At 28.7% G+C, this 25308-nt stretch overlaps 1 protein-coding gene across 1 annotated transcript in view; it reads right to left on the bottom strand.

Moving 5' to 3' along the window:
- Nucleotides 1–25102, bottom strand: part of LOC100206156 (anoctamin-7) — a 51729-nt gene extending 26627 nt beyond the window's left edge. Inside the window, exons 1-4 of the mRNA XM_065816828.1 lie at nucleotides 24887–25102; nucleotides 15086–15374; nucleotides 12235–12350; nucleotides 1243–2628 (exon numbers count right to left, since the gene is read on the bottom strand). Coding sequence (XP_065672900.1) covers nucleotides 1243–2628; nucleotides 12235–12350; nucleotides 15086–15374; nucleotides 24887–24909 — 1814 coding nt within the window. The 5' untranslated portion in view covers nucleotides 24910–25102. The remainder of the gene's footprint in view (nucleotides 1–1242; nucleotides 2629–12234; nucleotides 12351–15085; nucleotides 15375–24886) is intronic.
- Nucleotides 25103–25308: the final 206 nt, after the last annotated feature.

Here is a 25308-nt window from a genome sequence, read left to right as displayed (position 1 = left end):
CTGACTCGCAACGGAGTGCTGCTACATCTACTATCTTTTAGCCCGACTCGCAAGGGAGTGCTGCTACATCGACTAAGGGTTTGGTTGGGGCATGCAGTCTATCAATTAATAAAATAAAAAAAAACTGGTCTTGCATTTTAATTTTTACTTTTTGTCAACAAAATACAGAAAAAACTTTCTGACAATATATAAGAGTTCTCTCTCTCTCTATGTATATATATATATATATATATATATATATATATATATATATATATATATATATATATATATATATTATATATATATATATATATATATATATATATACAACCCGTAGATGTTGTCCGAAAGTTTTTTCCATATTTTGTTGACAAAAAGTAAAAATTAAAATGCAAGACCGGAATTTTTTTTTTTTTTAAATGATAGACTGCCTGCCCCAACCAAACCCTCAGTCGATGTAGCAGCACTCCCTTGCGGGTCAGGCTATTTGTCAGTCGATGTAGCAGCACTCCCTTGCGAGTCAGGCTATTTGTCAGTCGATGTAGCAGCACTCCCTTGCGAGTCAGGCTATTTGTCAGTCGATGTAGCAGCACTCCCTTGCGAGTCAGGCTATAAGATAGTCGATGTAGCAACACTCCGCGCATGATTTACAGTAAAAAAAATAAAAATAAAAATATTTTATTAAAAAAAATAAAAGTAAAAACATTTTATTAAAAAAAATTAAAATAAAAACATTGTTTATATTGTTAAAAACATTTAAAATGTTTTAAAAACATTCAGAATGTTTTTAAAAACATTCTGGTCAATTAAATTTGCGTTTTTGTGGTTTTTTTAAAAAACGATTAATTTGTAATTAAATTAATGGTTTTTACTTTCGTCCAACACGGAAATGTTGGACGAAAGTTAAAAGTAATTAAAAGTGACGTATATGTTGGCGTAAGAATCACTTTTTTCCTTCCGCTCTTCCCAAAGCCAACAAACTATAGATCTATATATATATATATATATATATATATATATATATATATATATATAATAAAAATGATGAAGAATAAAAAGACTTTGAAACGATAAAGAAATTAAAGACAATTCAATTAATTAAAGAACAAACTTGAAAAAAACATAAAATTTTATAAATTTAAAAGTTTTAATACAAATAAAAATAAATAAACTTAAAAACATACTTAATAAACAAATTGAATCAACATAAACAATATAATAAAAACACAGTAGAAATTATTTGCAAAATTTGTAACTTACGGCAATACAAACTCAGGTATGTTTCCTATCAATTGCTGACCTGCCATTAGAACAACTAACTGGATAGATAGTTCCAAAAAGCAGCCTTGTGCAGAGCATCCCTCTAAACTAATATTTCTATTTATAAAATACTTACGATCTCCTGGCCATCCAACAAAATATGCATTTTTAAAAAAAGCAATATAAAATACAGAAGAATATGCATTGCAAAACTGAAACCAAAACATTTTAAATGTAAATGATTTTTCAAAGTCACTTTTTGTTCTGGGATTTTCCCATTCGGTTAACTTTTTTGCAATCCTTTTGTATAAAATTCGTAGTACATTAATAATTATTAAACTAATAACACTAGCTGAACATGCTACTAACAATTTAGAGTTCGAGTGAGCTTTAAGTATAAAAACAGCTCCACGATAAACAATAACTCCCATAGTTGCTGCAATAACTAAACACATAAACAAGAAAACAACGGATAACTCACCACACACTTTAAAAAAGTAATCTTTTGTTGAAATAAACGGTTCAGTTTCTTTAGTAACTGGGTTAACACGTTTTTGAACAGCTGCTTCACAATACTCAGGCCTCAGAGTCTCCACCTCATAAAAATTCTTTGAGTGCCATTTGTATGATAAAGTGTACTGGCGCCTTTTCCAGTATTCCAAATAAAGCACTGACCATAGAGACATAAATACAGACAACATTGGAGTAGCACTATTATCAAAAACATGAGCTATTCGAGCATACAAACAAGTTTCATCGAGATAAAAATAATTACAGTCTTTATCACATAATGGACACATGTAAAAGTGAAAATTTTTTTTTTGAGAACAAATTTCTTTGGTTGGCTCAAACCACATTAGAGAAAGTCCTCCATATAAACAACATAAGATTCCCAAAAGCGAAACAGGGATCAAAAAAAGTGTGTAAAAACCTAACCAATCAAAATAAAAAGCAATTTTAACACCAAAGTAGTCTTTAATTGCATCAATAGGTTGATACTTAAAAATCTGTTTAAATGAACCCCATTCTTCATAAAGTTTTTGTTTCGTACTTACTGGCTTCAAGTTACTTCCTTTCAGAATGACTCCATCATGGACAGGATAACAATCAGTAAAAACATTATTATGCATAAGATAACTTAGACCGCATTTTATTCTAAAATCTGAGCACCACGATGTTGTTTGAAGTATATGATAAGTAATCAGTGAGCGATAAGCCTGCGAAAATAATTTGTTTTTATTATTACCATTGTAAAACTCACATAACCGTGATTTGTCAAATACATCAGCAAAGTAAAATTTTGATTTATTAAAGTAGGAATTTCTTATTGCAAATGGATCATATCTATCCCAGCATGCCCGAAGTTTCTTTAAAGCTTTGCTATACCTAAAAAAAAATGTTTTAAAATATTCTAGTATACCAAAAAAAATAAAAAAAAAATAAAATAAAATCTAATATATTTAACTCTTGAAATGAAAAAATTATCTGATCTTTTTAAAATTATAAAAAAATTTATTTTTTAAAATTATAAATATCAAAAATGTATGATACTATAAAAATAGCATTGTACATTTTTGAAATATAATTAAAACAAGATAAAAGTATACAATATTTTTATTATATAACATTAGTAATTTGTAATTTGAACAAAGTAATTAGTAATTGCAACGTTTATTTAGAGGTTTCAAGTTAGATAATTTAAAATACCTAATCTTTTTACTTAAAAATTTGAATATGGCTATTTTCAGGGGTGGCAAATCCGATAAAATGATCAAAAATTTTTAAGTACTTGTATTTATCAGTAAAATTAAGGCATTTTTTTATATAACTGATTTTGATGCTCAAGAAACCCATGTGCCCTTGATGATATAAAAAAAAAAAAATCTTACACATTCTTTATTCATTGATCTGTCAAAAAATATGAAGATTTTGATCTGCAAGTATTTGGATTTCCATAAATATGGATAACAGGGCATGATCCTCACTTTTTTTTAGTAGAGTATTGTAATTGATTTTTCACTACCTTACAGACTAGCTGGAACTCTGAAAATTTCTCTAGTGCTGATAAATGTGCATGATAAAGTTGTTTTCAGAGTCCAAGACACAAGGTAGGGGAGGGGGGGAGTTAAGACTGGGTTATTGGCCCTATTTTTTAGGAGTGGAATCTTGTCATAGATTTTCAGGTGATTTTGCAGAAAACTACACATCTGCGATTTAAGATGAAATCCAAAGTTACCATTGGTTCCAAAGTCAATGTACACTACACCCCGTTGCCCTCTATTTGTTAAACAAAATCAACCAGGTTAAAGAAAAAATGTTTTGCTACATGTCAGAAGATAATGAGCATGAATTTATTTTGTGTTTGAAGTTTAGACTCAAATAGTTAATTATTTGAAAGAAAATCATCCTAATATTTCAAAGATATAATATTTTTATTTTTCAGATGGCTGTACTGCACAGTATAAAAACCACAAAAACCTTTACAATATGCAGAATGGACCTTTTTTGCTACTAGTCATGGTAAGTCACTACGTGATGGCATTGGTGGCACGGTAAAATGATTAACTACAAATGCAAGTTGAAGTAATTTTTTTAAGAAAAAGAAAGACTGGCAGAATTGCGCACCACTTTAAAAAAATGTTTTCAATTAAGTTGAACAGTTTTTGGAACTAGGAGCTATCATCAAATTAATCCAGAAACTATAGATACTGTTAGCTTTAAACAAATAAATGAAAATTTTAATATAACAGGCATGTTTATTTTCTGGTATCCAAAGTATTCAACCTAGTCAGCAAAATAACATCAATACATTGAAATTTGGTGAATTTATACTGTGTAAATATGATACATTTCATTGGATTGGTATGATGAATGAAATTGACAATATTAGGCAAGATGTTATGGTAACATTTATGCAATGCACAGTCTTCTTAACAAACTTTTCTGGCCATCTAGAGCAGATAAGTGTTGGGTTCCAATTACCAACATAACTTGTATCAATGATGCATCTGCAACAACAACTGGGCGCATCTAAGTAAATCTTAACACAATCTTGACATGTAATATTTTTGTATTTTACTTTGTATATAATTAAATAAAACAGTACAAGTATAAACCAAAAAACCTTTTGAAGACAATATTCCCAAAGTTATCTTTACATTATTGAAAAAAGCAAATAATTTTTTTTTTGGAGAAAATAAGTGGGGCATGGCGCTAGAGCCCTGGGCCATGGACCCTCTGGTTGTCTGCCCTGGAAACAATTTTAACACACGTTTATCAAGACTACACAAATGTTTAAAGTTTCAGATCTCCAGTTTGTCAGGAAAATAGTGAATATAGAATAATGTTTAATATGTTTAATATTTTTTTATATCATCAAGGCCACACAGGTTTCTTGCGCATTAAAAACAGGTATATAAAAAATTACCTAAATTTATTTTAACTGATAATTACAGGTACATAATAATAACATTTTACACTTCTGATCATTTCATTGGATTTGTCACCCCCAAAAATAACCAGTTGCAAATTTTATGTAAAAAAATCTAATATTTTTAAAGTTATGCGACTTAAAACCTCTAAATAAAAGTTGCAATTCTGAGGGGACAGGTGGGGCTTGGCCAATATCTGCTAAAAGTAAAACGGTCATATTTCAGGATCTTCTTTATATATATATATATATATATATATATATATATATATATATATATATATATATATATATATATATATATATATATATATATATATATATATATATATATATATCTGTGTGTGTGTGTGTGTGTGTGTGTGTGTGTGTGTGTGTGTGTGTGTCTGTCTGTGTGTGTGTGTGTCTGTCTGTGTGTGTGTCTGTATATATGTATGTATGTATGTATGTATGTATGTATGCATGTATGTGTGTGTGTCTGTATATATGTATGTATGTATGTACGTATGTATGTATACATACATACATACACATGTATACATATTTGCTGACTTTTATTTCAAACGTCTGCATTTGCTTAAAAATCTGAAAAAAAACACCTGCAACATTTTACCATTTTATTTGGATTTTAAATAAATCATTGGTTTTGTAGGTTTTATTTGAATCATTTTATTTAGGACTAATAAAATGTTTGTTTTTTCCATTTTACAATAAGTAACGCATTTGCTTTTCTATTTTTATTTTAAATACTTAAAGATTTGAATAAAACATTAATTTTTCCTTTGATTGTTTTTGTTTTGTTTGTTATTTTTTTGCTGTTTTTTTTTTTTTTTTATATTTAGAATTCAATAAAAAATCTTTATTTTACTTTTATCTTATTGATTTAATCTAAAATTTAATCAAATTTCAACTAATATAATTAAAATAAAAACAAATACATTTAAAAAACACATTAAAACCAACGTTTTAATTGATTAAATGAAACCTTTGTTTTAATGTTTGTGTTTTTTAATTTAATTTATCCAGAATTTATAAAAAAAAATTTGTATTACTGTTTTTATTTTAATTATTCTGTTTAGAATTTAAATCACAAAATTTATTCCCATAATAATTTTAAATATTTTATTTAGAACTTTATTTATCTAAAATAAAAATAAATTTTTAGTTTTTTTGTTTTTATTTTGACAAGTTTATTTAGAAATTAAATACAGTTCATACTGCTGTTTTGCTTTTATCATTTCGTTTAAAATTTAAATAAAGCGTTTGCTTAATTGTTTTTAATTTACAATGCAATTGCATTACAGCTGCCATATTAGTAGCACATTATTTTTGTGAAAAACGAGCATCTGATTTCAAAAGTCAACTACAACAAAATAATAAACCATTAACCATAAATATTGCATATGTAAACATTTTACATAAGTTGTTATTTAAAAGATTTCATAGATTTTCATGAAACAGAAATCTCTATTCTATTAGAATTGTTAGCAATCAAAAAAAATTTTTTCCTATGAAATATAAAAAACAAAAGTTTTTTTTAAATAATAAATCCTGTACAAAAACTTTACAAATACTTTTAATGTTTTTTAAAATCAGGTTTTGTTATGTTTTCATTTTACTATTTTATTATTTTACATAAACTTGGCAAATTTAAACTGCTGAAATAAAAAAAATCTAATCACTTTATCAATCCAATGATTTTATCTTAGGGGTAGTCCATATATTACAAGACGCAATTTTTGACATTTTTGGACCCCCTACTCCCCCTTGTAATTCATAATAACATTTTATTGATACCCACCCCCTCCCCCCAACAATATTATGCCACAAATTGGTTCCCCTCCCCCTCCCTCCCATCCTCAAATAAAAAATTTTTTGAAACAATTTTAAGTATAATAATGTCTATAATTTTCTTAGCTTCTTTGAGTTAATTAATTAGTACTTTTCAGTCTGCTGAATGTTTTTTTTACACTCTAATAGTTTCATTTAAAATCGTATAAATTAAAATCGTTATCTTAAACATAACACCAATTTTAAATAGCTTTTCTTCCAATATATACACGCAAAAATATTATTTTATAAACATAACTTTCTCACAACTAGCAATGTTAGCGTGGCTGAGTGGATTCCGCTTTAGGGTTTACTAGCCTAAAGGTTTATCTCTCAGTGTCAAAATTTATTTATTTATTTTTAGCCGTGCACAAATGTTGCTTTTTTGTTGCTACACACTTTCAAGCACCAACTAAAGTTCTGCACTTGCACCATATAAAGTCAAAGTGCAGAACGTGCACTGCACTGAGACAGTTACAGTACATAGGCTGTAACAGTCAATTAATAGACTGTAACTACTCTGTTAACGGAGTGTACACATCAACTAAGTAAGATTTATGCCCAGTTGATTTTACAATCAACATGTAGATACATCAACTGAGGGTTTTGGTTTGGTCAAATACTCTTTTAACTTAAAGAAAGTCTTTTCTAGATTTAAAACTTTTTTATTAAAAGTATAATTTAACAAAAAGTTATAAATATATACATATATACATATATATATATATATATATATATATATATATATATATATATATATATATATATATATATATATATATGTATATATATATATATATATATATATATATATATATATATATATATATATATATATATATATATATATATACATATATATATATATATATATATATACACATATATATATATATATATATATATACAGCGGTGGCAAAAAATTAAAGACCACTCTTTTTTTTTTCAAAATTTATTTTTAACCTTAGTATAATTTTATTTTGGAAAAAGGTATCAAAAAAAGAAAAACATTTTTAGAAAGAATTTTTAGTGTATTTTATATTTATTGTAAAAGAATTTATAATTTTTTTACAAAATAATGTTAAAAAATTAAAAAACTGACTAGTATAAAATATAAATGGGAAAAAAAATTGGACAAAGTTTTAAGACCAGTTTCAAAAATTTTTCAAAAAGCAATAAAAAAATAATTTAGGAACATGTTGTTCCTCCATTTGTTATCAAGCACTGTTGTACTTGTTCTGGCATTGAATTCATTAAAGTTTTGATTACTTCATCAGGCACATTTTTCAAATGATGAGAGATAGAAGATTTCAAATCTTCCAAATTGTAAAGTTGTTCTTTACCAAGCTTGTGATCAAGCCACGACAATAAATTCTCTATTTTTTTTTTTTTTTTTATACATCTTCGCTTCCAACAAAGCTGCAAGCAGCCACTAATTAAAGTTGGAAGTTACTGAGAGATAAAAGATGAATATTGTAGAGCAAGATAACGGATGACGGATGACTTAAAAGATTGCAAATTATATGAATCAGGAAAACAAGATGAAGGAAGCGAATTCCAAAGAGCTGATGTTCGAGGAAAAAAACTAGACGAATAAGCGTTTTTGGAGCACTTAGGAACAGTCACAGAAAAAGGATGACACTTAATTGAATGACGATTAACACGAGAATGAATTTTAGTAGATGGCACAAGAGTCGCTAGCTCTTTAGAGCAGTGCCCATTATAGTATTTGTAGAAAAGAGAAAGAGAAGCAACATTACGACGATGTGATAATGGTTGGAGGTTGGCTGCAAGAGCAGGTCCAACTATGTTTACAATGCGTTTTTGCACCATGTCAAAAAGAGAAAGGGCATCATTAGAAGATCTGCCCCAGATATGGCAACAGTATTCCATACAAGGCCGGATTTGAGGTTTATAGAGATAGAGAATAGAATCCAAAGTAAGAAAATGACGAGCTCAATAAAGAGATGCAACCTTAGCAGATGCTAATTTTGCAACTGATTTGATATATGGTTTCCAAGAAAGATTGGAAGTAAGAGTTAATCCTAGAAGATGAAGAATAGGTGACTCATCGAGTACATCACCGTTCATAAATATAGGAAGATCTAAATTATTGCGATAACGATTGGCTGAAAAAAATTGAGTTTTATCTGAATTAAAGTTCACCAGCCACTGTGAGCCCCATGCTGTAGCAGAACTGAGATCCTTTTCAAGCTCAAATGCCCCCTCCAAGCAATCAGAGGGTGTTGGTTTCTTATCACGACAAGAATAAATGGTAGTATCATCAGCAAACAATGCCACCTTAGATGTGAGAATATCTGGAAGATCGTTAATGTAAATTAAAAAGAGTATAGGGCCCAGGATAGAACCTTGAGGAACCCCTGAAGTTACAGAATAAGAAGAAGAGTGTTGTCCATCGAGGACAACTTTTATGCTGCGATTGGAAAGGAAGGATTCAATGATCTTAAAGATGTTGCCAGATACACCATAAGAAGAAAGCTTATGGAGAAGACCAGCATGCCAAACTTTATCAAAAGCTTTTGAAATGTCAAGAGCGATGGCCTTAACCTCTCCACCTTCATCTAATGCACAATAAAACCTGTCAGTTATTACTGTTAGCAAATCAGCTGTAGAACGAGAAGATCGAAATCCATATTGATGGTCAGAAAGTTATTAGATTCGAGATGAGAAATTAAGTGTTTGTTAATTAAAGATTCAAAAACCTTGCTAATGATAGGAAGAAGACTTATGGGACGGTAGTTAGACAAATCAGATCCCTCTCCAGAATTTTTAAAAATAGGAATAACAGATGCCGCTTTCCAGCAGGCTGGAAAACAAGACTCTGATAAGCACTTGTTGAATAGTTTTGAGAGTATAAATGACAGCTCCGGAGAACATTTCTGCAAGACAATAACAGGTATGTTGTCCGGGCCACAAGTTATAGAAGAGTCTAGGCAGGAAATCACTTTAGATACAGATGCTGGATATGAATGTTAAGCAATGTGATGTGATATGAATGTTAAGCAATGGATCAACCTGTTTGTTGGCAATATCAGATAGAATGCAACTAGTGGAATCAAGAGATGATATTAATGAAAAGTTTTTAGCAAACAATTCGGCTTTGTCTTTAGGTGAGGTGACAAAGTTTGAACCATACAAGAGAGGTGGAATTATAGATTTGCCCTTATTATTGATATTATTAAAGATTCTCCAGAAGTCACGAGAGCCTAATTTTTGGGTTTTGGCATTAGGCAAAACCTTTTTACAATTGTTTCTAGCAGTAATAAACAGACGTCTGATTTCTGGAGAATAGTTTTGCTGATAAATATGGAAGTAACGGTTTCGATTGGCAATCGCAGCAGCACAGTGTGAGGAAAACCATGGAGGAGAGTGAGGCTTGACCTGGAATCGTCGAGAGGGAATAAAAGATTCCATGCCAGCCTGAATCCACGAAGTTATGTAAGAAGCACATTTGTCGACAGGAAGACGAAAGATTTCTACCCAAGGGCCATCACGAAGAAAATCACGGAAAGAATTCCAGTCAGCTTTACTGTAGTTGTAAGAGGTTCGATAATAGGGGGATTCAGGTGATGAAGAAGAATGAGATATTAGTTTTAGAGAGATCAAACTGTGATCAGAAGAACCTAAAGGTGAATGTGGAGAAACTGAGCACTGACTAGGATCAGAAACAAGACATAAGTCGAGTAGAGAAGGTAGATGATTCGGGTTGTCAGGAAAGCGAGTTGGAAAGTTGACTATTTGAGTTAGGGATTGAGAAAGGCAAAAGTTGTGGGCTTTAATGCCTGCAGAGTCACTGGCACTAGAGCCAAGCCACTCAGATTGGTGAGCATTAAAGTCACCGACAACAACTATATTAGCTGATGGATAAAGAGAGAGGGCTTGGTCAATATGATCAAAAATAATGTCAAAAAGAGTGCAGTCTTGAGATGAAGGAGACCGATATAGAACAAAGAGAAAGGCAATAGAGTGAAGTGGTGCTAAACAAAAGCACATGAAAGAATAGTCTGTGGATTCAAACCTAGTTTCACGACAAACAGGTGAATTCTTACGAATGTAAATGCCCAGGCCAAGCATGTGACTATTGGAGTCTTTACGAATTTGAGGCAGATAACCATTAACCTTGAATTTTATTAGAATTGAACCAATCGCTAATAACATGCGCTTTATGACATGGCGCATTACCTTGCTGGAAAATAAATCCATTTTGCAACTGCCATAAATCAATGCTAGGAATAAGCGAGTTTTCCAAAATTTTGATGTACCTTTATTTGTTGAGTCTACCATTGAATAAATAAAAAACCCCAACTCCACAGGCACTCATACAGGCCCAAATGCCTATTGAACCACTGCCTTGTTTTGCTCGTTTCAAAATGCCTGATTCATCGAACTGTTCGCTTGGAAGTCTTCACAACATTACGCGACCTTTGCTGTTGTCTACCTCAACGTTCATTTCATCACTAAAGACCATACGGCTCCACTGATCTGTTGACCAATTTTTATGTAGCTTGCACCACTCTTTCCTGGTAAATTTTTGTTTTTTTATTTAAGCGTGGTTTTTTTGCAGCAGTACGCCATAAACAATTTAAATTATGGAGGACCCTTCGCACAGTTCTAGGGCTTGGTTTTAGACCATTTGACAGTGTCCATGTCGTAGACAAGTCTGTAGATGATGCTTGTCTGTTTTCTTTCATTAATCTCGCTAACGAGCGAACATCACGGTCATTTGAAATTTTATTGTGTCTTGTCCTATGATGATCATTAATTGTCCGGGTCTCTTTGTATCGTTGAATAATGTTAATAATGCAAGAGTGAGACCTTCCGAGCTTTTTTGCTATTTGTCTGATGCTATAGCCTTGTTCTTTTAATACAAGAGCCGTGTATCTGTCTTTTTCTTCGATCTTTGCATGCATTTTTGCAATATTTTTATATCCTTATTGCAATTCAAAAAATAAATGTTTATTTGATATCGAAACTCAGGTTTCGACATTTTATTTTAAAGCCAACGTAATAAGCAATTAAGACAGTTAAAAATAATAATGGATTATTATTTTTAATAAGTGCAAATTAAAGATTTGAAAGTGGTCGTTAAATTTTGTCCAATTTATTTAAAGAAGATTTATAAGTACTCATCAGTTTTTTAATAAGTTAAACGCTATTTAATTAGAATTAGAATAAAAAAATTATACCACTTTAATCCGTATGTTTTAATTAACAAGATATTAAAAAAAAAAATTTAATATGTCAATTAGAATCTTCTTAATTTTAATTTAAAGATTAAGAGTTTTAATTTAAAAAAACAAGTGGTCTTTAATTTTTGCCCACCGCTGTATATATATATATATATATATATATATATATATATATATATATATATATATATATATATATATGTATATATATATATATATATATATATATATATATATATATGTATATATATATATATAAATATATATATATATATATATATATATATATATATATATATATATATATATATATATATATATATATGTATATATATATATATATATATATATACATATATATATATATATATATATATATATATATATATATATATATATATATATATTGAAAAAGGTATAAAAGTTATATATACAAGAGAACAGTGTAAAAAATTAATTATAAATTTACAAGATTTAATATTACCATAAACCAACTTCAATATCATAAATTAACATTTTTACCATAAATTAATTTCAATATCATCTTGAACAGTTGGAAGATGTAATTTTAAATCCTCAGCAGCATCACACAAAACATCAAAAGGAGTGTAAACAATCCAAAATTTTGTTTTTTTATCCTAAATAAAAATAAATAACAAAATTTTCAATAAATAATAAAAATTTCAAATAAAATTTTAATTTTAATTTACTCTTCTTTGATTTTCATTTAACTTTTTTGAAATAATAGGATGATCTGGAATTCAACTATTGATAAATGTTCTGGGGCCGTATTCTTATCTCTCCATTAAGCTTAACAAAGCTTTTTTCTGAAATTTCATTACAATATTTCAAAGTAAGGAAATGACGAAAATTTATATAAATTCGTTAAAATAAAACTTATACCAAAATAAAACATTTATGTTTAAAAAATTATAGTTTTAAATAAATTTTTTATTAATGTAATTTAAAAGAAATTTTTGACTAACGCTCTGTTAAGCTTAACGGAGAGATGAGAAGACCGCCCCTGATTTATTTTATTAACTATTTATTACACATAGTTATTATAACTTCAAGATTTAAAATCATTCAAATAGAGATTTCCTGACCAAGATCAAAAGCATTGACATTATCAAAAGCAAGTCGTATATCTATATGACAAATTAAGCAGAAAAGTAAAAAAAAAAACTCAATACTGTTTAACTTTTTTATTTGTTATTTTACTTAGACATCATTTGAAATTTGAGCTTAACATTATTATTTTAGGATTGAAAAAAAATGCAGAAGTTGATTTGAACTTTTTCATTACAAAATTCTAAGAATAATTTTGGATATTTAAAGATCAAAGAGTAAAAACTTGAGCTATCAAGATTGCAATCGTTATCAAGATTGCAATCATTTTCAAGTTTGCAATCATTATCAAGAATGCAATTATTTTCAAGTTTGTAATCATTATGAAGATTGCGATCATTAGGCCTTATTATGAAATATTATTGCATAACAAAAACCCTTAACACTAATAAATGTAACTTTAACACAGCTTTGATATTTACATTGTTAAAAATTAAATTGTGTCATTAGCGTCTTTTAAAGTAAAGCATTTTAATTAAATTTAATTTTAAATCACGTTAAAAATCATTAAAAATAATATAATAAAAATTACTGATGTAATCTAAATTCGGTATTTGAAAAAATAATATTTTCTGATAATTTATTTTTTAAAACAATATCTTAACATAAACATTTGTTTCTTTTTCACAATTTATTTTTTCTTTTTACTTATTTAGCATAACATTTTTAATAAAGATATAAAATTTAAAGATTTTAGTTATCAATTAGTTATCAGATTTTAGTTATCAGTTTGTGCGGCCGTGGCGCTTGCTTTATAAGCAGGAGATCCAGGTTTGAACGAGCTTTGGACATATTTTCGCGTCACGGTAAGGAAGGAGGCGTGAACTTTTTGGTTAAATGCACTTCCACGGTGCCCTGTGACAAGACCGTTAGGACTTCTTGGGGCACCTAAAAATTAAAAAAAAAAAAAAATTAGATATTTGTCTAATAGGGGGAGGGGGAGCACCAATCAAAGGAGGGGGGGGGGGGCAACTAACTTTTAGTAATTTAATTAACTTTTGTTAATTCCCTTTTAAAACCATAACATTGCACATTTGCTGGAAAATCTGGCACACATTTTTGATAGTCACTATCAAAATTCCAATCTTATGGTAAAGGATGAAAAAATGCGACAAAGATCTAATGGCCTTAACTGTATATTCATTAGAAAATGAATCATGTATGTTTCCTGTTAGAAAATGAATGCTTGTATATTTGTAAGTTGCTTACCCACTTCCCTGTTTTTTTTTTTTTTTTTTATTAATTCACCTCCTCAAGGCCAGGAAGGCCACTACAGATGAGGAGGTTACTTAATTGTGGCTATAACCCTCTCTCAACTCTATAACTCCGAAACACGAACCTTGACGAACAAGACCGCTGCGCGGAGAAACAAGTTGAGCGCGGTACTACCAGGGACGTGGTGGGGATCGAACTCCGAACCTCTCGCTTATGGTAAGCGAGCACTTTACCAGTACACCACTACCGCAATTTTGATTACTATATAACCATAATAAAGTTTGATTGGTGAAACCCCAAACCCCACCCCCTCAACTTAGGGAGTGAGGGGAGGAGGTTCCAGACCACCGATTATCTTATAATAAAATAGAATTTAAAGAAATAATGGTTTCATTTTGAAATTAATTTAGATAATTAGATATTAAATATCCAAATATCTAAATTAATTTAGAGACCTTCATTTGAACCATAATAAAGGTCTCTAAAAAGTTACTGCCCCGTTTATTTGTGTCCCTAATTATTATAAGTTTCTAGTAACACATTCAACCATTGATAATTCAAAATTAGGGTTATTTAAAAATGCTGGCATTTTTGGTGTCGATTTGATAAGTTTATAATGTTTGCATTTTCAGATAGTTGGGTCTAATGGTCTTATATGCTGTTAATCTTAGATCAAAACAAAGTGTTAGAAAAATTTACAAGCATCTCAAAATGGCTGAAAATTGGACTTTTTAGGTGAGTGGAAATTTTGTTTTTATATATATTTGAGTTCTTAACTGCAACAAGCTGCCTATATTTTGCCCATTTATTGCAGACAGTAGTAGCTAATCAGCAGGGATGCAGAGTCCAAAAAGGACTCCGGCTTTATATCTCTACTATTTCTGAGTCTGTTGTGTCCAGAAGCTCTAAACATGTTTGTTGAATTATTATCTGCTATAATAAAAAAAATTCATGAGATTTAATGACTTGAAACTTATTGTTTTAAAGCCCGGAGAAATAAAAATTAAACAAATATTGATAAAATACTTACAAATGATAAAATTGCCTTTTTAGATATATTAAGTCTTTTGTTACGCAAAACTTTAAAAAAATTGTGTCTTTCTTGAATTTTATAATTATCTTCCTCATTATCAGCAGCTAAAACTAAATCAATGCGGCTCTTATCTTTTTTTTGGTACTTTTTATTCTTATTTTGCAACTTATGATCAATATCATCATATTGTTGACAGTTATCTTCTTCTAAAACATTATTTTTAGTAAGACAAATAGCTTCTGGAACTTTCATAGTATTTTTAAACATTTCATAGTATTGGTAAACGCTGAAATACAAAAAATATCATTAACAGAAAACTATGTTTGCGTTGATAATTCAATTAAATAATTACATATTATTTAAATTATAAAAATATGATTTTTATAACAGTATAATTTTCAAATATCTATTCAATCACTATAAAATGTTTATGTTGCTGTTAATGTTGTTTGACAACAACAGCAACAATATTAATGTTGTTGTTGTTGTTAATGTTGTTGCTTTTGTTGTTATCGTTGTTGTTGTTGCTGTTGTTGTTGATGTGGTTCTTTTTGTTTTTGTTGTTGTTGTTGTTGTTTTTGTTGTTGTTATTTATTGAGTTTCATTTTTATTACTTATTGATCACCATCATACCATAAAGGTATTGATCACCATCATACCATAAAGGTAAATATAATTTTTATAACAGTATAATTTTCAAATATCTATTCAATCACTATAAAATGTTTATGTTGTTGTTGATGTTATTTGACAACAACAGCAACAACATTAATGTTGTTGTTGTTGTTAATGTTGTTGCTTTTGTTGTTATCGTTGTTGTTGTTGCTGTTGTTGTTGATGTGGTTCTTTTTGTTGTTGTTGTTGTTGTTGTTGTTGTTGTTGTTGCTGTTATTGTTGTTGTTGTTGTTGTTGTTGTTGTTGTTGTTGTTGTTGTTGTTGTTGTTGTTGTTGTTGTTGTTGTTGTTGTTGTTGTTGTTGTTGTTGTTATTGTTGTTGTTGATGTTGTTTTTGTTGTTGTTATTTATTGAGTTTCATTATTATTACTTATTGATCACCATCATACCATAAAGGTAAAAGAACAAAGTGTATTACAAATATACTGTATATCTGGTCTACAATTATTTGTGTGATATCTAATCTTATTAATCTTTTTAGAACAATTTTCCTTCATTGAATTCTTTTATGACAGTTTTTTTTCTTTTATAAGAAATTCGAACAATAGCTTTAAAACTGTCGTAAATTCGTCGTCTCGAAATTCTCGTGGCGTCGTAATGCCGAGAAGTTGAATATTTAATTTTTCCACACTATAGGCCGCAGGAAGAAGTTTATTGTAAAAAATCTGAGAGGCAATAAGATCAATTTTAGAACAGTTTAAAAAAATTAACTTATGCAGTTATGTTTCGTTCTGGAGCGTTAACAGGTAGTTTACCTTTTTACTCTTTCATAAAGAGTAAAAAGGTAAACTACCAGTTAGCGCTCCAGAACGAAAAACAGTTTTAACCTCACGTGAGGTGATCACAGCGAAAAAAAAAAAAAAGAGAGCTGTCAGAATGTCTTGTTTTAATAAGGTGAAAAATTTAATACAAGATCTTATGTTTTTCTTTATCAACTTTGCCTTCAGAAGACTTCTTTATCCAAGATTATTTTTCTGAAACAGTTACAGTCCAAACGGGCAGAAATATCTTATTGTGGAAGATCTGCTCGAGTAAGGTTTCTTTATAGTGAAAGTTTACCATCAGATGTTTAAAAAAAATAAGAAAAAAAGCTTTAAAAAACAAGAACAAGATAACATTTTTTATCTGAAGGAACTCTTTTTTTTAAAAAAGAGTTCCTTCAGCTAAAAAATGTTAGTGATTATGATGACAACAATGGCATTGTATGCTCTAATTATGGTGGTAGATAAAGGTGGTCAGTTAGTATACTGCGTTGTTTGTGACATTTGGTATTATGAAAAATTTACAATGATAACTGAATTAGATAAAGTTAAAGTCATGGAGTGGAAGTATGCCGATTGCTCTAAGCCTCTGTGAAAACTCAAAACTTTAACTTAAACTTAAAAGTTAAAAGTTATTATTGTTAATTAATAAACCCCTTTTACTTGTTTGTTATTAATAGTATCAGTCTTCGTAGGTGTCGACATGGTTTTCTGATGATTCAGGTATGACACTTTTAGGATTTGTGCTTCAAACGTATGTTCATCCTTATGTAAAATAAGAACATTTTACAAAATAATGCACTGATACCCCAAATGACTTCCCCTTTACCAATAGGTTGCACAAACTTACTCAATGGACTTGCCCCCTACCCTCAATTGTATAGACAATGATGCAAAAAATCATCAAAAAATCTTGCTAGTGTTAATGCCAGCGTTGCCACAATATGGTTGCTTTTTCTATAAATTTCTGTATAAAAATTGTTCATCTTCATCAAAAAATGTGTTCCATTATATTAAGAGAAAGTTTGTTTTGAATATCCTGCTATTAATTTATTTCTAAGAAAAAAACTGAAATGAAAACAATATGAAAAATTTTGCATTAAGTGAATATGATATTATGATATTATGATATTAAGTATTATGATATTTTATAAAATTTCAAAAGCAATTTAATTATAAAAAGGGATGATTTAAAAGTTATAAAATTGAATTTTAACAATTGCGATGAGTCTTGGGAAAACATACTTTAAATATCCTTGTTCTTCCTCCCCCCCCCCCCACCGCCCCCCACAGCCCCCCACCTTCCTCTTTCTTTTTTTTTGGGGTTTATTTGTTTAACTTTTTACCAGTCTTGGTACTATATAAAATTTTATTGTCAGAGTAAAGTGTTATGCCTCGTATAAAAGTATGCTTGTGACTAGGAAATTTTTTTTGAATTTCTCAATGTTCATTTATTTCAATATCTGAAAGTATATGAAAAAAGGACACAAAGGTGCAGTCAAGAAGGTAAATGCCAAAACCAAGACGTCATATACTTATCGTATCTTACAAAAAAAAAAATTCAAAGTAAAGTTTACATATATTATTTCTCTATTTAAGTCAAAAAAATTCAAAGTACAAAATTTTAAGTACTTCATGTTAAAAGTAAAACAGACAACTATCACTTGATTTTATAACTCATATAAAATCTAGTAGTAACAATATATAATTATACCTTAAGTCATTCATTGTGTTAACATTTTTGAAAGAATTAAGAAAGTAAAAGAAGTAAAGGTCCATGATCTAAACAAGGACCGAATTTTTAGGCTTTCAAGACCAAGATCAAGACTCCAAGCTTCAAGACCAAGAACAAAACTAAAATAGTTATGTATGAGTATCGAAAAGTCTTGAAATCTGCATATCTTCTACACACTTAAAAAAAAAGGTAGAATTTTCTACCTTAGGGTAGGATATGTGATATACCCTTAGTAAGGTATAATTTTCTACCTTTTAAGGTAGAAAATTATATTAAAAACAATTATTTGTCATACAATTTTCTAACTTAAAGGTATAATTTTCTACCTTATAAGGTAGAAAATTATACCTTACTAAGGGTATATCACATATCCTACCTTAACTAAAAATTTCTACCTTTAATTTTTAGTGTGTATTGCATTCCACAGCCACATGCCACACTTACAATGTTTTTTTTTAAACTAATGTTTAATACAAATAGTATTGATAAGTAACGTTTCACAGAGTAAGTTTATCGACAGGTGAATTTTTATTGTGAAAATTTTTAATGATTTGTTCTTTGTCCAAAAATGACGAAAAAGGTTTATTTTCATTAACTAGTATATCTAATCCAAAGAAATGATCTTCAGCAACCGTAAACCGTTGTTAACTTTTGATGAACTTAATTTTTGAAAATAATTGTTTACACAATGCAGCATTCACTGGAAGTGTAATAAAAAGATGGTGATTTTGGAATCACTTTGATTAAATGTTGCAAAACATCTCAAACAGTTGGGATATAATTATACAAGTTTATAGCATATTTCATTTTAGTATGCAAAAATTTTTTGAAATGTTGAAAATGCAATAAAGCAAACAAACCAGTTAATATTTGAAACTTTTTTTTTACAACTTTAGCTTAAAAAAGTTTAAAAATAATAAAGTATTGCTTGTTTAAACAAAAATAAAATAAGACTAAATTGGCGCAAAGCAGGATTTTCAATGGTTTTGTATAAACGTTTGTTTTTGCCAGGCTAAATAATGCGTGGCCAAATACAGTTGTTTCTATATAAATTTTAAATTAGAAACAGAAGAAAAACGTCTAAAATTGAGAAATTTGACTTGAATATCTGAAACATTTGATACAAAATAAGAAGAAAAAAAAGGAAAAACGTTTCAAATTGAGAAATTTTACTTGAATGCCTGAAACATTCAATACAAAATGAGACAAAACAAAAGGTGTTATAGTAGTCGTTCTATTTCATATCTTATATCTTAATGATGCTAATTAGCATCAGTATTAATAGCATTAGTATTAATACAGTATATATACATATAATGATATAATAATATATACAGTATATATACATATAATTATATAATAATATATACAGTATATATACATATAATGATATAATAATATATACAGTATATATACATATAATGATATAATAATACATACATATAATATCAGTATTAATAGGATTAGTATTAATACAACTTTTTACATATTTATTTTTTAAGTATATTGTCTAACTATGTACTCAAAACAAAAAGTGTTATAGTAGTTGCTCTATTATATATCCTATATCTTAATGATGCTAATACAACTTTTTCCATATTTAGTTTTTAAGAATATTGTCTATTTCAAAACAAACTCGACAACTTCTTCATTGTTAGTATTCTCAATATATTAACCAATGTAATAATTGGTTTTGTTTTTTAGAGGATGATAAGATAATTATTCTATGTTTGACTTATTTTTCCAGTTTTCATTTATTTATTTATTTTTTTCTTATTGACTTCTTTAAAATTTAGATCATTTCCATACTACCTATTGTTCTAAGTTCTGACTTGAGATTTTATGAACTGAAGTTCAATTACTGGAGGTTTTTTATCTCTTCTAACATGTAATTTTTTCCATTTTCCATTTTAATTATTCTTTTTATACCGACTTTCGACCGACTTTGTCCGTCAGAATAGGAATTCCAGGAATCTCTTTTAATCACTTTGTTTTCATCTTAAAGAAAACTTTGGCAAATGTGGCAAATTCAAAAACGGACATCGCATTTTTACCCATAAATTTGGTTTTTGCGTTCAAAATTTAAAAACCTTAAAATATAAATTTTTTATTTTTATTTTCTATTTTAAATTCGTATGGTCTAAGTCTTTACTGTATAATTGTGAAAAATGACCCGTCCTAATGCGCGTGGAATTGAGCGGACGTATTTTGTTTACAACTCTAAAAAGTTTAATTTTGGTTTAAATCTATTATTTCCAAGTTTAAGAAAATAATTTTTTTGATTAATAATTTTGTCATACCTAAGATAAGCATTTCATCAGTTAATCTCTTTTAACTTAACAATATTTAAAATAAAAATTGTTTATATTATACATTTCATATATACACAAGAACTATGTTCCGTAGACGTGATCCTCTCATTGAAATTAAATAACCTGTTTATTAAGATTTAACTTATGTTAAAAAAAATGACAAAAGCTCTTTGAAAAAGTCTTATCAATGAATGCATCTGGCTCAAGAGTTAAGAAATTGAATGGTCTCTGCAAAAGAAGATAGGTTGAGCAGCATACTTGCTATGAAGTACTTTCAGATATGTACAAGTATATTGTCGCAACATTCAAAGCAGTTGCTGACCTTGACAACTACCAGGATGTTTAAACTAATATGCCGCTTATGCGTAGTAGCTTAAAATCAGATGTTGACTCGTCTGATGAAGGTGAAATCGAAATCATATGATGAAGAAGAGTTTGAGAGCTAGGACTGGAGTCGTGAAACAAGAGTCGAAGTGCAAGGTTTACTTGCATCTCTGAAATCATCAAAGCATAATGTTGCATTCAGCACTACTAAAAAAAAATGCTCTTGAACCTATTAAACAGCTGTGTTCAAAGCTTAAAAAATGTGATCAGGATATCTACGATGCATATATGCAAACTGATAATGTCATTGCAAGGCTAGTTTCTATTTAAAGTACTGTTAAAAGTGACTTTATTCGTTGGTTTTAAGAGGCTAAAGAGATGGCAAATACAATTGGTGTTGAGGTAACTATTCTTTACTTTTTTTTTTATTTTATTTAATTATTCACCTCCCCAAGGCTGAGAGTGCCACTACAGTTGAGGATTCTACTTTTTGTGGTTACAATCCTCTCTCAACTCTATAACTCCAAACCACGAACTTCGACGAACAAGGCCGTTGCGCGGAGAAACAAGTTGAGCGCGGTACTACTAGGGACGGGGTGGGGATTGAACTCGGAACTTCTCGCTATGAAAATATACTTGGCTTGCTGGCACACAAATCAATAAATCCAACATTTCAAGTTCCATTCCAGAAAGTTACCACCGACTAAACGTTGCCATTCCTTCGGGTCTGAGAATCTACCAACACTTTCGGGTCTTCGGTTCGAGTTGAAAAGTTGAAGGAATAAATTGATTTTTTAGGAAAATTCTTCAGCTCAATCAGATTCAATGCTAGGAGCATAAAGTGAATCACTTTGGAGTTTTTGGGGAATTTTGTCTGACAAAAGTGATGAAAAAAAATATACTTAATTTTGGTTAGGTTTCCTGACAGTTAACTATATTTTTATGATAAACTATTTAGTTTTTTTAAAAATCTCTTTTTAGACTGTTTTAAACTGTTAAACTCTTTGTAGACTGTTTTTTTATATCACTGGGAGAGCAAAACTCCATAGTTTTTTAATTATTATAAAAGAGTGCTATGTTCAACTGTATTAAAGGTTTTAGATCTATAAGTAAACGTAGTGCATACTTATTTTTTGTTAAACGTCTGAAAAATATCGTGAACAATTTTAAAAACAGCATGATCAGAAACCTTTTTTAACAAAACAAAAACTGAACGCAATCATCAAAAAAAATTCGGTCACCGTAGGATTAGTCATCACTTTATATTTCCAAAAAGTCCTATTTCTAAAGATTTTAAATCATTTGTTATTTATTAATATATATATGCAGGAGGTAAATCTTGTTATACTACATATATGTGCAGGAGGTAAATCTTGCAAAACTACTCGCCATCTAAAGACCGGAATGATTGAGCACTATAGAAAAGATAAAAACTCGCAATTTTTCAGGCATCTTTACTCAAATGAAATTTGCTTTGATAAATTACGATTTTCAATTCTGCCTAAAACAAATTTGAACAAATAACTTTATTAGTTAACTTTTTCATATTCAAAATATAATTATACTTTGAATATTTTAACACAATTATTAACATTTGCACCACTTTTATGTAGTTAAATATTTTATTTTTATTCTTCATTTTGCTTGCACTATATATTTTTATTTTCCTTTTGTTTCATCTATTCCGCATTTCACATTATTTTTCATATTATATATATTTTGTGTTTTTTTCTATTGTTTCATTTAACAGTAAGCGTTGCTAAAAAATATTTCTAAGATATGGATAGTGAAATTTAAGTTGCTTTGTGTTGTTTGAATTGATGTGATGTGATCTACTACTTTAACACTTTGATGTGATGTAAAATAAAACAGTATAATTAATGTAAATTTATACGCAGTAATTAGCAGCTCTCATCAAATTAAAATGCTACTTAACTTTTTGTTATGTTAAAATATTATCATTCCACATAAAAGAATGTGTGGCGCGAAAGAAGGAAATAAAAGTTTTATTTTGCAACGATGTCTTCCAAAAACTACAAAAACATGTAAAAAAAGGTTATAAAATGAGTCATTTTAAACATGATTTTGGAAAATGATAACTTAATTGATTGATTGAACTTAAATGATAAACCACTAGAAACTAAAACTTCAAATTTAGTAAAACATTTTACATGTATTAAAATGAAAGGCTTAAACCAAAATTATTGCCAAAATTAGTAATAAAAGTGGTGCTTTTTAAATATACTTCGAAAAAACATTTAAAATTGGAGGGCCAGCTAACAAAAGAAAACAAAAAGTTGTTACTAACTCATGAAGTTCTTTATTTTTGATATAAGTTTTGCTTCTGGCCCTCTATCATTATATGTAAAATCCTCTAGTCATTTATAAACTATGATTTTTCAAAAATTACAAGTTGTACAAAAAAAGTAAAAACTGAAAAACAGCAAAAAAACATTTTATATTTAAAAAAGTACCAAAAACTTCTAAATGAGTTTATAAGTTTCTAGCGTTCTCCACGTTGTCCCTTAACAATGGCTTTTAATTGCCATCTTCTATTTCCTTCTAAACTGTTTTTTCTGCTCATATTGATAATGCGTTTTTTAGCCTTTTTGTATTTTTGGAAAAATTTTGGTTTTTAAACAACTCTCATGGTTGAGGTGACTCATTACTCTCAGAACATCAGCAATTCCTTCATTATAGTACAACAAAGCTAAGTTTGCTCTTAACTTCAATGAAGCTTTGCGAATAAGGGCAAAGAGAGAGAAAGAGAATAATTGAAGACCTAAGTTAGTGTTTTTAGGGACCGTTGTCAAGGTAAAATATCTTGATTAAGCATAAATAAAGTGTAATAACTCACAATTGACTAAAGTTATGTCAAAATAGATTTCAAAAACATTTACAGCTATGCTGAAATGATATAAAATAAAATAAATCCTAAAAACAAGTTTTGATAAAAATTGAGAACTTAAAAAATTGAGACTTTAATGGTGAGCCACCTTAATTGCTAAAAGCAAAACAAAATAAAAATTTTTAATTTTAAATTTTTTAAAAAATCGTTTAGTTGATTTAAATATCCGGTGTAAACCCATTTTTATTGGTATTTTCAGCCATTTTCTTGGTTACCGTAGCAACAAGCCGCTATTTAATATATTATTTGTTATTTTACTGGCCGTATAATACTTACTGTTTGATTAACATAGTAAAATTTTTTAATATTATAACTATACTAAATATCCTTCTGTAGTTTGATTTCAAAATTTGTATTATCATCGTTTAGAAGTTTGAAGTGATAAAATTAAAAAAATAACGAATTAATTTTTTTTTTTTGCGTCAAAACAAATTAGTATTTTTTCATTAAAAAATGGTTTAAAATTTGATCTTTTAATGATAAGTTTCGTTAATAACGAATCATTATATTCCACAAATTAGTTATAATTGTTAGGTTAGTATTTTTTTACTTAATAAATGTTATATTTTTGAGCTATAGAAATAACAAAGTGGATCATGAGTAGTGACCCCTTAAAATTCGCAACAACTTTGAATCCAGCTTAATTCTTTTTGAAAATATTCTAATTTAAGCTTAAGGTGCTCATTATACGCTAATTTTGCAAATTTTGCAAGATTAGCGTATAATGAGCACCTTGAGCTTTCTTAGTTATTAGGCATCAACTCTGTTTCTTTTTTGCATACTAAAAACATATCTTTGGTCATTATTTTGAATAATACCTGTAATTTTTACAGTAGTTATCATTTTTTTAAGTTGATTAATTATTATTGTTAGTTTAATCAAGCTACAGAACACGTCTGTTGTAGAAACCTTATTAATTAAGCTACAGAACACGTCTGTTGTAGAAACCTTATTAATCAAGCTACAGAACACGTCTGTTTGTTGTAGACACCTTATTAATCAAGCTACAGAGCACGTCTGTTTGTTGTAGAAACCTTATTAATCATAAATTGAAACATAGAAATGTTCAGTATTTAGTTCTTACCGATAGTTACTTAAATCGAACATAGAAAAACCAATCAAAATACATCAAAAACCATCAAAAAACCAATGATTCGTTCCTGCTCTGTAATGTATACTATGCTAAAAGTATTTGAAGTTTCTTCTATTTTACTATAAAAAATTTCAAATATTTTAAGCTCCTTACATTAAAACAAATATCTTTAAAATCATCCTATTGAAGAAACTCTTTCATTGTTATAAAAGTAAAAGCAATTCCGCACCTTTACTGTTTAGTGTACCAACAACACCTGCTTCACTAAACTAATAAATGTCAAGAATAGACTATTTTGTTAAGAATTCATTAGTTTGATGAAATTTAAAATAACCTCATTCAAAAATCATTTAGTTGATTTAAATATCCGGTGTAAACCCATTTTTATTGGTATTTTCAGCCATTTTCTTGGT

Source organism: Hydra vulgaris, chromosome 13, assembly GCF_038396675.1.
Source record: "Hydra vulgaris chromosome 13, alternate assembly HydraT2T_AEP".
Classification (NCBI taxonomy): domain Eukaryota; kingdom Metazoa; phylum Cnidaria; class Hydrozoa; order Anthoathecata; family Hydridae; genus Hydra; species Hydra vulgaris.
Note: the sequence above shows the minus strand (reverse complement) of the source record. Positions and strands in the feature narration are given on the sequence as shown.